Source organism: Cercospora kikuchii, assembly GCF_019650295.1.
Source record: "Cercospora kikuchii DNA, contig_00008, whole genome shotgun sequence".
In the NCBI taxonomy this organism is placed as follows: domain Eukaryota; kingdom Fungi; phylum Ascomycota; class Dothideomycetes; order Mycosphaerellales; family Mycosphaerellaceae; genus Cercospora; species Cercospora kikuchii.
Genome location: NW_025408589.1, coordinates 1,751,775 through 1,770,116, shown reverse-complemented (window position 1 = coordinate 1,770,116; position 18,342 = coordinate 1,751,775). Strand labels below are relative to the sequence as shown.

The 18,342-nt window shown below is 54.3% G+C and overlaps 3 protein-coding genes across 3 annotated transcripts; 1 reads left to right on the top strand and 2 right to left on the bottom strand.

Annotated features, from left to right (window-relative positions):
• Positions 1-518: 518 nt before the first annotated feature.
• CKM354_001187900 (uncharacterized protein) lies at positions 519-1,232 on the top strand (the record flags this gene model as incomplete). Its single annotated transcript, XM_044807385.1, has 1 exon — positions 519-1,232. The coding sequence occupies one exon, from the start codon at positions 519-521 to the stop codon at positions 1,230-1,232; it is 714 nt and encodes a 237-aa protein (XP_044663320.1).
• Positions 1,233-5,235: 4,003 nt separating this feature from the next.
• On the bottom strand, positions 5,236-8,799 carry CKM354_001187800 (uncharacterized protein; the record flags this gene model as incomplete). Its single annotated transcript, XM_044807384.1, has 4 exons — positions 5,236-5,539; positions 5,590-7,746; positions 7,803-7,912; positions 7,975-8,799. The coding sequence occupies 4 exons, from the start codon at positions 8,797-8,799 to the stop codon at positions 5,236-5,238; spliced, it is 3,396 nt and encodes a 1,131-aa protein (XP_044663319.1).
• Positions 8,800-14,235: 5,436 nt separating this feature from the next.
• Positions 14,236-18,084, bottom strand: CKM354_001187700 (uncharacterized protein; the record flags this gene model as incomplete). Its single annotated transcript, XM_044807383.1, has 1 exon — positions 14,236-18,084. One exon carries the CDS (start codon positions 18,082-18,084, stop codon positions 14,236-14,238), a length of 3,849 nt encoding a protein of 1,282 aa, XP_044663318.1.
• Between the last annotated feature and the right edge of the window lie 258 nt (positions 18,085-18,342).

The window sequence follows — 18,342 nt, the reverse complement described above, 5'->3', positions numbered from 1 at the left end:
ACCAGCCATTTTTCGACAATGGACAAACCCTTCTCATGCGTTTCAGCTCGTTCGAGCAATGTTTCGCGCTTGCAGCAGCACTGTGTGATCCATTGGGCGTTAAGCGCCGAGCTGGATGTCGAAAGCGGATTGCCGGAGCTCCACATCAAGCCCAGAACCACACTTGCGCGCTTCGCTCTGCGGTTCCTCTATCCAGACCGTCGTTCAAAGCAAACATGAAACAGCATGCTGCATGATTGCCAAAAATGTAGTCTTGTCGTTGCTGTATTAAGCAACAGCAACGCCGCACGTTTGCAGCCCACGCGTCTAACGCCGCAGTGCCGCATCGTGCAGAGGTTTGGTTCTGTATATACTCCAGCGATACATCTGAAGGTAAGTCGACTTTCATTGCGACTCATCACTGTCTTTTCCTACTATTCTCAGCTGTCCTTTCTGCTGCCTGTTTTGAAAACTACCAGCGCTGGCGCTGTAATTGTAATCACATCACATCACATCAAGCATTTCGACTCCTCCAAAACATGGCAGAAGAACACCGCAGTCTCGACCTCACATACTTCGAACACGCCATTCGCACACGAAGAATGGATGTCATCCGACACGCTGCGGACGCTACGCTTAATACTGGAACGCTAGTAGCTAGGTCTACCCCAGCATGCTACGAATTACAAGATCATGAAATCGTCGTCTCACGCGCGACCCTCATTGCGGTCATCACGCTCTGTTCGATCCTCACCATTTGCAGTATCGTGCTCTTCTCGGTGCTGCTCTGTCGGAAATGGCGTCGAAGCCGACAAAATCGGAGTGCCGAAGTTTGGGGTCGACAGTCGTTTTATCGACATCAAGACAACAAACGCGTGTCGCTCGCAAGAAAGAATGTAGATGACGAGTTCAGTCGGCAATACCGTGGAGTGTTGGGCACTGTGATTGAGATTCAGGAGCTGGGGAGTGATGAGTCTGTGGAGATGGGACGGGGAAGGACGGGAGAGGCTTGGAAAGCTCAGGGACGTGAATTGGAGGATGAGAAAGAAAAATTGAGACCCAAGTTTGTCGATGTGGAGCTTGATCTGGAGAGAGGATGTGATGGCGGCGTGACTAGGAAGTTTGAGGTTGTAAATGGGAAGGTGAGACCCAAGGGTTCAGAGGGTCGCGCCCAGGCATCGAGAATGAGCAGAGTCAGTCTTTTCTGGTCTGAGGCTGTTGGTCTTTGGATGCCAAAGAGATTGGACAGGTGAGGCGGTGAGGATGACAGGAAGTCTGTCGGTCGCAAGGGCATGACCGGGCAGTCGTTCCCTTTGCTATGCCCATCAATACAATCTGTCACCTGCATTCGGGGATCGAATAGCAGGGCACAACTCGCTCTCTGGGCATTTGCAAGCCTTTTCACAGCCAGTTTAGCGCATCTCATTGGCAGGAGAGCCCGGAAAGATTCTCGAGCTTATGTTCCTTGAATCCACGTATGCAGATGACGGACTGTAGAGGCCCTGTGTGTGTGCTGGGTATTCTAGATCACTGATCGACTCCCGTCCGCGGAAGTGTCCACGCAGGAAGCCTGGCTTATCAGCAACGCAGAGCATTGTTACCATTCAACATACTTTTCATCCCCAGCTGAGCATATGGCAGGTTTCTTGACAGCCTCATGTTCAACGTCAGAACAACCTTCCGTTGCGTGCTATCTGATAAGAGGGAATTTCTTTTGCCAGCGCATAACGGAGAGCTTCGCTATCAGTGCTCGCACGACTCTTTTCTCCGCTCCGCCCATTGAATTCGATGCTTCTGTCGAGCGATCAGCCAGTTTGTGTTGTGACTCTCCTGGAGCCCATCGTCTAAAGCAAGATATCTGCATGACGACCCTGCATGCTTTCGTGGCGCTGCGTTGACAGCTCACGCGCAGTCGACGTGGCGGTGGCACAGCACCTTGTCACAGCGCCTTGTCACTCGTCAATGCAACGACTTCCTCCATCTCCACGCAGCCGAGTGATATTTCCAGTCGTGTTAAACTTTCCAGTGGCTCTCCTGAGAAGCATGTTCCCGGCGTGCATGCATGCTTTTGTTCACCTCACCTCAAGGCTGCATTGTGCCTATCTTTGAAGACATCGGCGAGGTGACCGAACATCTCCACATTTAAGAGCCTTGTCTGCTCCCGTCTCATTGGGAGATGGGACAGCGCACGTCAGCTTCGGCAGCTGTGATAATCAGCACTACAGCCGTGCTCTGCATGGGATGCGGCGTCAACTCAATCAATTTCAGACGATGGACCTGTAAATACCCATGCTCTTTCGCTCTGACCGCTTCTTTGAACACTGTCGCAATCGCAAGCTCACGTGAGAACTGCAAGAAGATGCACATCTTCAAGCTGAACAACATCTCTACGTGCTGAACATACCGTGCGGATGAATATCGCGTGGCGCAGTAGCGTATGTACGCGAGTTCGGGCAAGCAATTGCCTGTTCGAGTACGGTACGCTACCTAGATGCCAGAATACGAGATGAGATTCGGATTGCCCGAATCGTACTTGCTGAGACTTGCCGAGAGGGATGCTGTCCATGAGAAGCTGCGCGGAGAAATCTGACTCCTGTCAGCGATCATCTTTGACTTGGCCCTGAGCACAATCAATATATGCGAAGGGCATGGTTCTCTGATGAGCCGGACTTGGCGTTCGACAGATATCAAAGAAACCCATGTCGAGGCCCGAAGCGATGCATATCATCGGATCCGTCGATCCACATGCAAAAAAGGTCCGATCTTTTCTGCGCGATGCTTCGCAATCTCATCAGGATCGTGGTCCGCAGTCCCTGTGAGATGGTGAATGGAGCTGCTGGTAGCTCTCATTTTGGTCGGCGGGACAAATATTGAATGTCCGTTCGTTCGGCGCTGTCCTGCCCCAGACGCCCCGATCTTTAGGCTAGTTCCGGAATCCCCTTGCAATCAATCACAAAGGTGCAAGGGTGTTTTGACGTCGTCGACTTCACCTTCCCTCTTCGCGATACCTACCGAGACCTACTTCACACCCTGTAAAGTGATGGTGAGCCAAGCCCAGCAAATGGGACATCGGCGTTCTTGTGCGGCAGGCCTCGGCTTCGAGAGGCATGGATGAGGCTGTATATTGGTGTTCATCTTGAAGATAGGGCGCATCCGCGTGACCGAAAGACTTTAAAGAAGCTCATTTCGTACAGCGGTGACACGGACTCATACCCCGCTGGTGACGAAGAGTCGAACGAGACTTTGTCAGCATGTGATGGATGTCAAGTGTGCTGAGCTGAATCTTGCTCAAACGCTCGTGCGGACTGCGGACGCGAGGCTTTGATGCCGGCCTCCATGAGCAAGGACAAGGAGTGCGCCTGCTCTGCGGATCGATCGCAGCACTTCCGCTCAATTCAATGTCAGGTTCGAGTGGGAATACGAAAGTAAAGACCATTGGCATGCCTCTGACTGGCACGAACATATCGTAGAACTGCAAGGTCTACGAAACTGTCAGTCAATGATGCTTTCACAAGTCGCATCGGTACCTGCATGACGCGCACGCTCGTGCGGGTAGCTCTTGCTGCATCAGTGAAGATATCAGCGGTGTACGCAATAACACTAGCGTTACAGAAAGTGCTCTGTTTAGCATCGCAGACTGAGTTGACCGAATTCCCGTGCCATCTACGCACTTTTCAAGGATGCCAGTCCTCGCTCACAATACGAGGACGAGCAGATGTGAGGTGTCCAAAGCTACAAATGACGCTGATGCAGACGACGACACCCCAAACAACAAACCCCCACGAGAAGAGCTGAAGTCCAAACGAGCTTTTCCAGTCCCACGCCCTCGGTTTCAAACCAACCAAACCTTCCTGCTCTTAGTCGAGCACGGGATATGCAAGACGAGAGGATGGTCGACATAATAGGCCACCACCCGTCTGTGCACGCTAACACCGGATCGGAGCAATCCTTTGCCGCTTTCTGCACTGCGATACGATCACGTTGAAAACCACACAAGAAACGCATGTATAGGAGAATAACGGCAAGCAGCTGGCGAGACGGATAGAAGCTCAGACTCACAAACCTCCATAGACGTTCAAGCGCCCATCAGACCAGCAATCCGAAAACCAACAAGCGAATCCACAGCTCGGATAAGACCAAAGCGCAAACAGACGGACTCAAACTCAAAACCACTAAACCGCATCCGCCAAACCACCAAAGCCGAAGAGGAACGAAGCACAAGCGAACCACATGATGCACATCTTGCTGCCCAACTCCAAGCTTGCGGCAGACTACCACCCAAACTAGCCAAATAAATTAGCTACCGAGTGTCAAAAGCATTATCCCCATCAAGCAAAGACGAGAACTCTGATAAATTCAAAGTGGCACACGGCTGTGAAGCTCCCCGAGGAGTTGGATTGTGGCGTCGTGTTAGTGCTCGTGCCGTAGACCCAGGAGTGCTTCTGCCCGCTGCCGCGACAATCACAAGACTGCTTTTTGTTTTTGCCGTGGCGGGTATGAGCCTATGTTCAGGCCCGCGGTGTTGGGTCGTATGATGTAGCGAAGAAAGGCGAGGACGGCACTGTAGGGTTCCCGTAGTTCTTGGTGATCAAGCCTAGGGCTTATGATTATACTGTCAATGGAGAGAACTCCGACGATGGAGTGCGTGTAGGAAAGAGTGAAGTAGAGCGCAGAGGCGACGCAGCGATAACGAGAGCACCAGTACTCCATACCTTTACAGATGGGACAATGATGTGATGCCTATGCGGAACAGAGGCTTGGGAATACTGTACACGTCTTCTTCTCGTAACTGTACAATAAACGGGCTGCTGCTTACTTCTAAGTCGCGCGCAACAAATCAACCACCCCTGTGATAGATAGCCTAAAGACAAAGACTGCCTCTCCCCGGACATTGGCGATGAGCCTGGTATACGCAAGAACCAATGCTGCAAAAAAAGGTCGAACAACAACGCTAGCCTCCCAGAATGCATGTATGTGTTGACAGAGAACGATCGGTAAGATGATTGCTGCTGTAACGCGTCGCGGCGAGTCGGTGGTGATGATTCTGAAAACTGGGTCGCCAGATCATCGTGTGAGTGGATTAGATCGCTAATGGCAGAGACGCTGCCCTGCTGATTCCAACGGAGGATGAACTGCCACGATGCAGTTTGCAATCCACTCCGCGGCTCGAGGCTGTAACCCCATATCTGACAAGCCATTCGAGCGTGGACGGCTGCGGGTCAGAGACGAGTTTGTAGTATCCCAATAAGCCTCGTCTCATCTGGTTGTATTGATTAGACTGTCCTGGAAGGAGTTCTCAGCACTTGTCGGGTCCAACAAATTGTACTCGATCCCTTCGTTCCGATAATGGGGCTTCATATCTTCTTCAAGAGGGAACAAAGTCCTGTTGAACTTCTCAAGAATCCCGCAATCGGCGGCGCAGGTAGGCGAGATTGGCGCCAGACGGCGTAGAAAGCTAATGGTACGCTCCAAGAGTGACTTGAATCTCTCGCGAGGCACGAGTGGGTCAATATATTTGCTGTTGAATGCTGCAGAGAGCACCAACATGTTTCCGAATTGTCTAAGATTAGTCAGTTTGGCGCCTGTGATGATCAAAGAGTTGGTACGTACGCATGTGCTGTGCCGTGAATGTTGGTTACAATCAGGCGGGTGTGCTTGGTAATTCCATCGAATGCGATCGTGCTTTGCATGGCAGCGTCAATGCATCGCTTCGCTGCTATCCAGATTTCGCGATCTCCCAGCTGCTGAATCGCCCGGAACAGGTGAATGTCAGCCTTGTCACGAGGGTTGCCATACCCATCCTTCGCGGCCTCCTCAATCGAGAGGTGATCCTTCAACAGTGGCATCACATGCAGACAATAGTCCAGGAACGGCCTGTTGATGACGTATCGTGCTCCCCAATATTTCGCGCGTAGACGCGCAGACAGAATGTCTGATGGCGGAGGATCGTCGTCGTTCCACTTCAAAGGATCCGGCAGGCCTTCTCTCCAGTGCTCCAGGATCGATTCGTGGCTCTTCAGCATCTCCTGGACCTCCGCGAGTGGTTGATCGAGTGAAGCTTTGCCATACATCTCTCGGTGCACTTGGTTCAGTCTGCGTCGCAAGAAGAGTTGGGCTGAGTAGTAGATCAGCATGTTGTCGTGATCCTCCATGCGTCCGTCGGGATCAAGCCCAACATATGTCTCGTCGTCATTGACTTTGTGCGGCATCAAGAGCAGGTGCTCAATTGCTTGGATTCCACTGGCGGGCAGTCGTAGCTCAGCAAGGATATCACTCTCGAGCTGCAGGCACGTCCAAGACGCAAGCACAATCAGACTTTGTCGCGTATCCTTAATGCGCGCTTGCGACCGAATGTACTGAGATCGAACACCACCATAATCCTCCCAGTAATTGTCGTTGTATAGCTTGTACCGGTCCAGAAGGATCAGAATTGCGCGGCCTGCCATTGTGATCCAGCTCATGCTCTCTTTGACTCGCGCAAGCTGTCCCTTATACAGGCCAGCGAGGAGGAACATCTGAGCGTGTACCAGGTCGTTACCATCGCCTTGATCACCCAGTATCTCGGCTGCTCGCGCATAGTAGGCGAGGCCTGGAATGACGTCCAGGTTGCGAGGGCCGGGGGCGCCCGGAGATCCGTCTACAGAAGAGCGTCTGCTGCGAGAGTCTTGCACGCGCATATTGGCCTCAGATGGTGGCGTTGGTTGAGTCGTGGGGGTTGACTTCGGGGACATGGGGGAAGGTTTGATGTTCGCCGACACTGGTGAGCTGGCAGAGAATCCTCGCGACCCGGAGATTTGGTGGGAGACGACCGTGTTTGCCTGCAGCTTACTGTTAGGAACTGGAGATGGCAAAGGCTCCTTGTGCAGGCATATTTTGCCCAGCGCCAGTACGAGGTAGATGATGGCGTTTCCAGGCGATCTCTCGGTCGCAACGTCTCTTGCCACGTCCGAGTCGGCACCTGTCGTGACACCAACATTGTTTGGACCGGACCCGTTTGATCGTTGTCGTTTGAGCGGACGCTCGTGGGGATAGTTGTCGTTTCCAACGGCAAAGGTCGCTCGCGGTCGTCCGCTGCTGTACTTCTTGATGAATGCATCAAACATCTTGCGAAGTCGTCGCTTATCCAGGAAAGGATGCATGATGTGGATGTTCTTCATGTAGCTATCATAGAGCTGGTTGATTGTTGCTGCATCCAGATCGACGTGGCCGTTGGCTTTTAGACCACCAGCACCATAGGGTTCCGAACGCCCACCAGTGCTTCCAGGCGTAGTAGGGAAACCTGTGCCCCAGACACCTTCCGATGGAGTAGAAACTAGGACAAGGTCGCCGCTCTCGTCGCTTCGGGCTGGGCTCGCGGGACCACCAGCTTGAGTGCCATCGTATTCGTCGATACCTTCACCTCGAGTCCACAGTCGCAGGACTCCGCGATCCTCAGCCTCCATGACATAGCCGTCGTTGTGCTCAACGCCAGCCGTCTTGAGAAGCGGACGAACGCTCGGCCACAACAGCAGCAACTTATGCGGAGCTGTGCGGTGGTCCTCGAGGTCGGGTTTGCGAGATCGCGGTGGGTTTTCGTCGTCCGGAAGCGGTTCCTGTTCTGCACCAGCGATCGTGTGACCGACATGGTTGGACTGCGAATTGGTCTGCGTATTCTGTTCCACGCGACGCAGTCTCGCTTCGAACTGATCGATTTTGGTCGTCAAATCGGCGAGTCCTTGTGAATGTGTTTCCATGTAGCTAAGAAGCTTCTCCATGTTCTTATCCGTCCTGCAGCGGCCGTTAGCATTAGTGAAAAGGAAAGCGCCACCAAAACAACGACTCACTTTGCGGGCGGGGTATCGCGATATTGACATGAGAGGTTGTTCTCCTTGCAAAACGAGCACGGATTTCCTTCGTCGCACTTTTGTTTCCGCTGCCGGCATTGCTCACATGCCTGTCGCGAGTCAGCAAAGTCAACACAACAAAACGCGTTTTTGAATCAGACAAGGAACACACCTGAGTGGCACGCATCTGTTTGCGCTTGGGACCATAATTCATGTTTGCTGTAGGCCCATAGCTAGGTGGCCCATTGTACATGGGCTGTCCAGGTGGTGGGTATGAGTGATGCTGGTCTACCATTGGGGTCATCGCGTATTGAGGGTGCTGTTCGTGATGTCCGTGGGACGGTGGTGGAGCCGGCAAGCCGTGATGGGGCACGCCATTCGTGGGCGGATACCCATGATGCGCTCCATGATCCATGGGTTGTGGTGCTGGCGGTGGCGGTTGCGCACCGTCGTGCCCCGATGGGTGAGGGAAATGCGCGGGGCCTGTGGGCGTAGCAGGCGTGCGCTGCTGGCCCGAATCGTGCGAGTATGATCTGTTCACGTTGGTCGGCGCCGGAGTGGCATGGCCGGAACGATTGTAGGTGTGGTCTGGCTGATACTGCGCTTGTCCTTCGCGTTGCTGCTCGTGTGGGGGCTGCGAAGAGCTGTGACGAAAGGGCGGGAGACTCGACGACTGCTCGGAGCTGGGGGGTGGAGGCGCGTAGGCCGTGGGCTGGATGGGAGGGAGCTGCTGCGGGTGCTGTTGCTGCTGCTGCTGCGGAGGGTAGGACTGCGGCGGAGGGGCTCCAGGTTGCGCAGGCGGTGGAGGATATGGCTGGTGTTGCGGTTGCTGCGGCGGTGGAGGCGGCGGCGGTTGATGCTGCTGCTGCTGGGCAGGATGAGGGTGGTGCTGCTGCGAGGGAGGGCCAGGCTGCGCGTAGTGCGGCGGTGGGCGAGAGTCGTGACTAGGAGGAGGGTGTTGGCCGTAAGGCGTCGGTCCTCTCCTGTATGGATCCATAACACGCAAGGTCTCGAGCCATGCGTCGGTCGGCTCGCGGGCACGGGGATGAGCGTGCGCAGAGAGGCTCAGAGCGACATGGCCGAGCCAAGGTGATTATTCTGCGCGCAAGGGTGCTGCGATGGCAGAGTGAGCATGAACCTAACGGTCGTCCTTCCCGAGGACAGTGCCACCCGGGCTTAGTGTCTGATGGAGTCGTGAGTTTAGTTCCGACTCAGATGCGCCCAGCAAAGTCAAATTGGAAGTCAAAAGCGCCCCAGGTGATGATAGGACGAAAGGCTCTCGCGCCAACCCGGCTCTCGTGCTGCTAGTGTGCTGTGCCTGGGAGGCGGCGGCGGCGGCGGCGACGGAGAGTGACAGACGGCAGACAGACAGGAGACGGTGAGGATGCTGCTTGCTCGGGTGTGCGACCACGCGCCAGGTCAGCGCAGCAACACGCAGCAGCCCGCAGTGGCACGGCAAAACAGCGCTGGCGTGAGGTGTGAAAATGCAATGCATGCAGATGCGATCTGACCTGGGGGGCTTCCCGCAGCAGCAGCGCCAGCGGGTCCGCATTGCTGCCACAGAAAGTGGAGTAGGCCTCGCAGGTGATATCCAGCACCCAGCACCTCCGGACGAAGCTCCTCCGTGCCCTCGTCACCTGCAAACCACAAACCAGGCCAAACCGACAATCGCCATGCCCCTACGTCAGAACGAATCGCAGGGGCTGCTACGTGGCCGTGCTGCGACATGCCCTGTCTATTCGTGTATCGGGCTTGAACGACTGCTACAGTATCCTGCGATGCAGCAGACCAGCGGCGAAGAAGTCGACCGCAGTGTTGACCGCAAGTAACCACGCGCGCATGAATCAGGAAGCTTTCTTCCACCGGGCGATCGCAAAAGGTACCCCCATCCTACTCAGATCTGGCCGAAACGCACGATGAATCTGCCGACGATGCACGCAGGACTATTGTCATTTCATCGCCCTGCAATATTCGTCTGTCGCCGGATGCCGTCGGTACACCGCAACCTCGCCTTAACCTCGCCCAATATTTCGCACTCAGGATGGCTAGTTGACAGCTATCGGCAAGCCGATCCTGCTGGGAACTTGCCTGGTGACAATGCGCAGTGCAGGGTTCTGCGTCGGATGCCAAGCTACGGCATCTTCTCGAAGAGCGTGAAGGCCGTTCATACAGTGTTATCCCCTTCATTCCGTGCGGTGCTGCCGCAGCCCATCTGTCAGCCTCGAGTCTCGACATACCGGCCGAAGCGAGGCGAGCGTGCTTGGAAGCGCGCTCCAAACCGGAACCTGGTAGTGAGGCGAGCACTGCAGTCCGTCTCCACTGCGACCGCCTTCGAGATGAGCGCAGTACAGCAATCACCATTGTTCCGTCTGACCCTGAACCGATCGTCACACCAAAAGATCCGACCCGCATAGTCGAATGCAACCTTCGACTTTGGGACATGATGCGCGCGCTTGCTGCCGTGGTGACAGGCCTCATACTACTAACATTCCCACGACCTGGACACTGGTCGTTAGCCTCTTTCGGCGTGTCTAACATGGGAGGCGCCGCCCACGTGGTTCGCGAATGCATTGATGATGTTCATTTGGCTGCCAGCCGTGGTGCCCGTGTTGGGCGGCAGAATAGATTTGATCAAAGCCTTGCCAACGGTCATGTGTCGATTAGCCATGATTCTAGAAGCAGCTTGTTGTTGCTCCCGTGCTCTTGGCCACGCTGAGTGCGTCCCCTCTGTTCACCTCCCCTCACCAAATGGAGCAGCTGCGCTGCGCTGTCAAAGTGCGGTCATCGTAACAGCCCACTTCGGTGTGCAACCCGACATACACCGCATGTTATTCAACGTCGCGAGATGCGCGTGATACTAGTATCGCAAGCCGTGACCTCAACGTCCTGTGGTCGCACTGCACCAGCCCAATGACACCGACATGCCACTGACATGCCAGCACTTGCACCTGCACCTGCACATCCTCATTTTGCCAAATACGATGCCTGATTAGGGAGCTGCGATGGAGCGCATCATTGCGTGATTAGCTACTGATGGCTGGCGCTCATGTTGCTGCCCAACCCACCCCCGTACTGCAAGTATTTGCGGAAGCGCATCATTACAAGAGCACTGTGCGAACGAGATTAACCGTCACAAGCACGTTCACAACAGACGCGGCATGCCCCTTTGCGGTCTGCGAAGCGCGAAGGACGTCTTTGCGCCACCAGACGCCAACATCCCACATGCGCCCTGATGGCCGGGTCGAGCCACGTGCGAAGGCGTTCCATCGTTCGCAACGGCGTCTTTGCAAGCCGTCACGGAGCACTCTACACCGCATCGTCGCATGCGCGCTCTTCTCACGAGCTGTGCGCGGCGCAACTTGACGACGCGCTCGCGGCGCAGACTCTTCTCTCGGCGTTGCATCGTGGCTCTGTCGGCAGCCGTGGTGTTGAACTCAAAGCAACATGTTTTAACGAGCTTACCTTCGAAGAAAGTGCGTGCGGAACAAGCTCGATGCAAGTCGAACGGGATTGCATGCTAACAACGCCCTCACATGATCGTGAAATCATGCGGTCGCGCTCTGACTTTCGCGTACATGCACCGAAAATGGATTCCATGGAGTCAGCGTCAGCCTTATGGAATACTCAGCGACTTATCACCTGGAGGCACCGTCCTTTGCGTGGCGACTGAAACGTATACGGTGCTGTCGGAGTGTCAAGTCAAGGGAAAATTACCGGCTTGAATGCGACCTCTGACGAGTAATGGTCGACGATATGTTCAGCTCCAAGGTCACGCGCATTACTGCTGGGTTCAATTCTTGGCCGTCTTTGGATAGCATTGAGTCGGGCGGCCATGAGACTTCGTTGCATTCAGATTCTAGGACCACTTCGCTCTTAGGGCGCGCCGCCTCGTCACCCTGTGTGTGCGCGAGCTGCTGCTTCGATGAGATGGGTTCGACCAACCGCGGGTTGCAAGTAAGCGGGCCATGGATCTGGGACTGTCAGTCCTTGCCCTGGCCACAACTATCACAGCTAAATTTTGCCAGCCCGCGATTGAGAACGGCATCATATCGGACTTCTCTCCTTAACATCGGAAGCAAGCCGCTTTCGATGTTGCCCCATGGGCAATGCGCGGCCGAACGTGGCTGTGACTCTCGAGCTCATCCCAGAATCATCTCAATCTTCTCAATGCTGCTCCGGCATCTGCAAATTAGGATGCTTGATTGATGACACCGCGTCTTGCCCCTCATCTCGCGCAGCGACTGATCACCGTGATGAGCACCGCCCGCTGAATTAGCGGCCTATATGTGGCGAGTCCATCGACAGCGTCGCGTTACATCTGCTCACACATAACACACTTCCGACATTGCGAGCGGTCCAATGTCTATCTTCCTGATTACAGATTCAGGTCCAACGAGGCCGCGGCCATGTTGCGAAGCCAAGTTTTTCTGCTGCTGATCCCGAATGCTAATAAACGTTATTCAGCCTAGAGTTGCACCGTGAGGAAAGAACATCCGACCCGACGCGGTTCGGCAAGTAGCACGTTGTCGACTTGCCACGCACTCGGCCGAGCGGCGTGCCGGTCCTTGTGCCGTGCGACAGCGTGATGCGGCACCGCAAAGGTCGGCGATCATCAGTTTAACACGACGGTATCGAACGTACAGCAACGACATGCATAGCGCTGGGAAACTGGAATTTCAAGCTATCAGCCAATGGAGGAATTTCTCGCTAGAAGTTGGCTGGACGTCCCACGTTCTCAAGCATGCGACTGCAGGCCTCGCCTCGTACCTCTGCTATGCAGAGTTGAACTCTCGCATGCCGTTGCTCCGAGACTTCTCTGTGCTCCTCTCGCCGCAGTGCCAACCAAGCTCACAACCTGGTGTAGTGAGCAAGACCTGTCAAGCCCCTGCGAGCCTTGTACGGGGCTGAGGCAAAGCTTGAAAGCATCTTGTAGAGTTGTCTCCGCAACGCGACATCTTACACGCCTCCGTGCTGCCGTGTGTTGTTCATTTATCGCCAGGCAGAATTTGGAAGTATCACGGAAACTGTCCACACGGTCACGCGGTCCGAGCACGGTACTAGACCACTGCAGTCGGTGAACGGAACACCGATGGCAGGATTTCATCACAATCTGCGCCTTCAGGATGCATTCATGTCTTCCGCCACCAACAATCAAGGGCCAAAAATACAGCTCTCTGAATGGCGCGGGCAGCTACCCCAAAACGGTCATTGCGAGTTGCCTCCGTCGCTACCAAGATCTCGAGAAATCCATCCCGCCGCAAAGGAACGTCAGCATGAGCTATATCTCGCTAACAACTCCGGAACGCCGCAAACAAGTCAATACCTTTGAATGACTTGCAGCATGTTATATTGCGAAAGGAAGCCGTTATTAACGAGTGGGATCTTCCGTGCAGTAGCAGCACGATACTGACGAAGATGCACACCACTAGTCTGGTTCTTGACTTATCCTACGGCTCCTTGGGCAGCAGTACATCAGAAGGCGTGTGCACGATGGGGAAGAACAACCACGTAGCCGCGCTGCAGTGGGGAAAGAGGCGCGTTTGCAAGCGCCCAACCAGGGAATTACTAACGTCTCCTATTGATTGTACCGGTGCACTTGAAACAAAAGATGTTCCCGCCGCAATCCCTTTCTCCTTTCCCCGCGAACATCGTCGTGTGTTTCTTACCCCTCATCACGACATATGTCATGGGTATAGACACCTGATCACAATGCCATGGCACCGCCTCGGCTTCGCAACATTGATCCGGCGAGAGGAGAGGAGAGAGTGAGGAGAAGGGCGGTCAAAGGTACGCTATACTGCATAGGGCATGTGTGCCTGACGATCGCAAAGCCCGCACCAATACCCAATTGCCCACCACACCACTTCGTACTTTACACGTATGGCCACGCAGCTTTGACATTTCGTGCCTTGCCGAAGTAGGCATAGCAAGGCAAGAAAGAAGTAATCGAGTACGAACAAACGAGAAACGTGATTGCTTGGAGAATCACATGACATCCATTTTGCAACTGTACGGTTTGCTCACCGCATGTATGACAACGACGAACTATGATCGACTGACTACTCATGTGGCATGATGAGGTGCTTGCTTGCCACGGCATGCTGGCGTCGATAACCAGCATACCACGCCCCCGATTGCATTGAAGCCCAAGCGTCTCCCTGTTGGCGCAGGGCTGAGTCCTGCTTGCTGCGCTGTCAAACGGACATGCGCGATGGAGAGCCTCACGATGACTTGCCTCAACGCGCCTGCGCTTGCGCTTGTATGCACGGTGGACGTGGCACAAGGTGGTTGGTGTCCTGCAGTAAAAGCATACCGTAAGTTCTAATTTGCCACAGAACTATTTCAAGATTTTGGTGCGGCTGGATTTGCATTCGTTGTTGCGGTATGTGGTGGCGTTCTCTGCCAATTGCAGTGCGATGTATGCCGTTCATCATCATCCCTCGTGGCCGCCAGCGCCGCTTTGCAGGGACTGTCGAGCTGTAGGCTGCAGCAACTCGTTGATCCGTTTAAAACCTCCGACGCGAATCGATTGGAGATCGTGTTCTGACAGATTCAGTGCCATCTTGACGCTCCTGTTGTCGATGGGCGAATCATTCGGGCTTGTCCATATGTTGCCGCTGCCATACGTCGTCTCATCGGCCGGTGCTGCAGCCTCATCATATTCATCCGGCAGTGATGTTGGCGTTGCCGAGATACCCGTTCGGTCGGTGTCAAATTCGGCATGGTCTCCTTCGGCATCTCGAAGCCCTGCAGGTGGCATATCGGCCGCTGACTCGTCGATAAACACTGCAACCTTGTCGACAGGCGGTGACTTTAGCCAGGAATCTCGAACGGCGAGCCCGAGTACCAGCGCAACCTTTCTGTCGACGCTGTTGCCAACGATTTTCATGCGGTCAGTCGCTGGGCCCACTAGTACTTCGTGGTCTGGGTAGCCTTGTGCTCTTCGGCATTCCATGATGGTAAGGACGCGGTGTTGATTCCAGTGTACAGCCTGTCCGTTAATGCCGTCTCCGACCGACAATTTTGTGAGTATAGTCGGAAATGGCCTGTCCGGGCACACACGACGGAAGGACTTGCTGCCGGGTCCACACTTGATTTGGTTCTTACCGTGTGAGAACTCCAAGGGCTCGCCTCGAACTAGGCCTGCCTGGGCTGCTTGTACAAGAGACATGCCGAATGGTCGCTGAGGCACAACAGCCATACGAGTCCTGTTGGTGGCCGTCTCTTCGGTTGCCGTGCGGTGGTCAGGGTGACTCGGACAGAGGAACGGCTGCCCGTCATCAATAACAGGTAGATCCATGACCGAGTCTTGTGCGCTAACCTGAGCGAAAGGCGTGTACGCATCCTCTCGCCGGGAGCCAAAGGGCTTCCCATTCGAGCACCGCCCCAAGTTACCTCGTCGCTCAAGGTGTGCTGCTCTGCTGTGTGTGTATTCGGGTTGTTCTAGTACAGCGCATGTCGGTGCTGTAGCAATTATAAACACTCGTGATCGACCCTGCGAGCTGCCGTAGTAGTATGCGTCCATCAAGAATTGTTGCACTTGGTATCCTAATCCAACCAAAGCTGCAATCATTTGCGAGAATACATTCTGCTCTCCTAGGCCCTTGACATTGTTCGTCATCGCTACAACGTTCTCAAGCACAAGGTATCGAGGTGCGTAAAGGTCCACGTACGAAATAACCGAAGCTACCATCGACGCATTCTGTCTCGACCGGTCACTTTGCTGGTCCCGTTGCATTCTTGAGAAGCCTTGACACGGCGAACCTGCCGATATAACGTCGACTGCTCCAGGCTGTGCCACGAGATCGCTACGTCTGGACATTATTGCAGATGCAAGGTACTCGTTCACCGAGCCCAGGTAGTATGCAGTCCTGTCCGGTTCTGGGTCATTTGCACGACAGCTGTATAAAGCCTTCTCTGCGAGGTCCACGGCGTAGCGGAATCGCACTGCGCCGCCTTCCTCTAAGCCGCGGTCGAACGTCCCACCACCACAGAATATTCCGAGGCCAGTCAACCTGGTTTTGGGGGCGCCATCGTAAGGGTTCCAGCTTTCGTTCAGCGTCAGCTCTGCAATTCTCGAGTCTCTTGCGATGTAGAAATAATCCCCTGTGCCATCTCGATCGTAGGGCGTAGGGATAGTGCCCGCTGTAACTTGCTCGCGAGCGAAGAATCTAATGTGGCACCGACGGACGATGTCGTCTCTGGGTCTTAGATATTCCTCGTCTGTCACGACCAGCTCGTTTGGTCGCACTCCTCTCTTCTTCTCTGCGTCCACGGCGTATTCCAGCCTTCGCAACAGCACATACTCTCGGTCTGGCTCGTTGGAAAAGTCGACGATAATGGCTGGTTCGCAATTGCGTCCAAGGGTATCCTGATTTTTGTCTACAAGAACGGTATCGCCGACCTGGTATGTTACAACAGAGCTGTCGATGTATTGATCCTGGTGACAGCAGCAAAAGTGGCGTTTCTCAAGCTTGACGAAGTCGTACTGATTCAGCTCTGGTACAGTGCGGAATGTGCGTCTCACGAAGAAGCCTTTCTGCGCCGATGGATTCTCTGCAAACCAGGACACATTGGCTTTGCCTACGAGATCTTCCACATCGTCGAGATAGAGAGCCTCCTGCTTACCGCATCCACAATTATCTGATAGGAAGAGTTCCTGCTTGTAGGGGTAGAAAGCATTCCCGATTGTAGTATCCTCCGGCTGATAGAGCCACAAAACATCCAATCGCCTGCTACCTGCGCGATCCTTCCAGACGCGCTGCACGTACGCATACCAGAAGTCCGCAGTTGACAGCTTCCAGTCGCCTGTCTTGTCTGCAGGTATTACTACGACATCGCCTGCTCGAATGTCCGTAACCTTTTCTAAGGGCTGCGTCTCGATGAGCGCTGGAGCAGGGAAACCTCCGCTGCAAAGTGGTGTTAATCCAAGACTCGTCTTGCGTGCATTGACGCGCTCGCGCAAGTTCTCCTTGGCGATCGTATGCATGCCCAGCATATCCGCAAAGTACATCGATTGAAAGCACGCGTATGCAAAAGGCGTGACGACAGTCTTGCCTGCATAGTTTACCGGCTGCGTAGGGATTGCCGTCAGTCTGTCAGGATGAATTTCTCTCCACAATGGATTTTCGCATAGTGCTGTTGGTTCCGAGGTACCAGCTGACTGGCTATCAATGTCCCAGCATTCTTTCCAGAGGAATTCGACATTGACTGCAACCAGCGTTCGAAAGTCCAAAAGCCGTATGCGCTTGTGCCAAGCTTGAAAGACTGCGTTGTCGCTGTGCGCGGCTTGTAGCCACGACCAAAAGTCGGAGCGGAAATGCGCGATTGTCACATCCTCGTGGTCGCACATATAGTCGATGAAATAGTCGGTAAATTGCGCAAGCATAAGGAAAGGCGTGTAGAAGCGCCGATACTCTACGGCAGCCCGACCAAGCCTGTAGTAGAATTCTTGATCCTTGGCGATCCTCGACTGTATGCATATACGGTCCGTCCATGGCCGCGAATCGTCACCATATTCAAGAGTGAGGACATCGAAGGGGATGTCTTTTACAAATATTCTCCTGTTGCCAAAGGACAGGGTACCAGCGAAAAGGAACTCGCTCTTTCGAGCCATCGTGAGTTTCTCCAATGTGACGAGCTCATTTGCATGCCATGCGATACTTGGTAGCTGATAAATCGTGAAGTCGTCCAGTGTAAAGTAGGTGTACTCTGGTCGCGTCTTTTGTGTAGAAGGATATGCTTCGTTAAATGCAATCTGCAAAGACACTACAGCTCTGTGTTCTTGATTGGCCTTCAGCTCCGAACCTCGATACATCCAGTGGGGGTAGGCTGAAGTGCTTGGACGCACGAAAAGCTTTCTGGCTTGCGCTCTGGCGACATCCTCGTCGCTCACCTCGCACTTCAACTTCCTGGGTTGAGCTGGCGCAATCCAATTCGTGTCCTCGTCACTAGATGTTGCAGCAGCAGAGAGCCCAGAACTCTCGGGGCAGCTTCGAGTCCTGCCCTCATCGTCGGTGATTGGCGTTAAGGTGCCATTTACCATGCGCACAGCTTCCTTACGAAGCTCTTCTGGATTCCACTGCGTCAAGCGTCTCCTCTTCTTCGGTCTTGTAGGCAATGCGAGCGCGATTTCGTCCTCATCGTTATCCTCCTCTTGCATTTCGAGAATCAGACTTGTAGTGCGCTTCTGGCGCGCGGCTGCCGGCTCGATGTTATCGCGCTCGCTGCGTACTGGAACTTCTTGAGAGGTCCATTCGGATCGCGTGATGATGTTCGGCATCGTCCATTTGGTCGTGCTGCAAGCCTGCAAGATGCGTGCGCGCGCGTTGTGGCTGTGATCGATGCAGAGGGAGATCTGTTTGTGAGTTCTGCTGTGTAATGTATGTTGCGCAGATGCATGAAGTGAAATAATACGCCCTCACCTTGAGGCGCCGTGCGGTGGTGGTGCGGAGTCGAAGTCGAGTCTAAACGCGAACCAGCCACCAGATTGACACGCCATTGTCAGCCCTATTGTGGGGAGTCCTGATCCCCCTCGCGA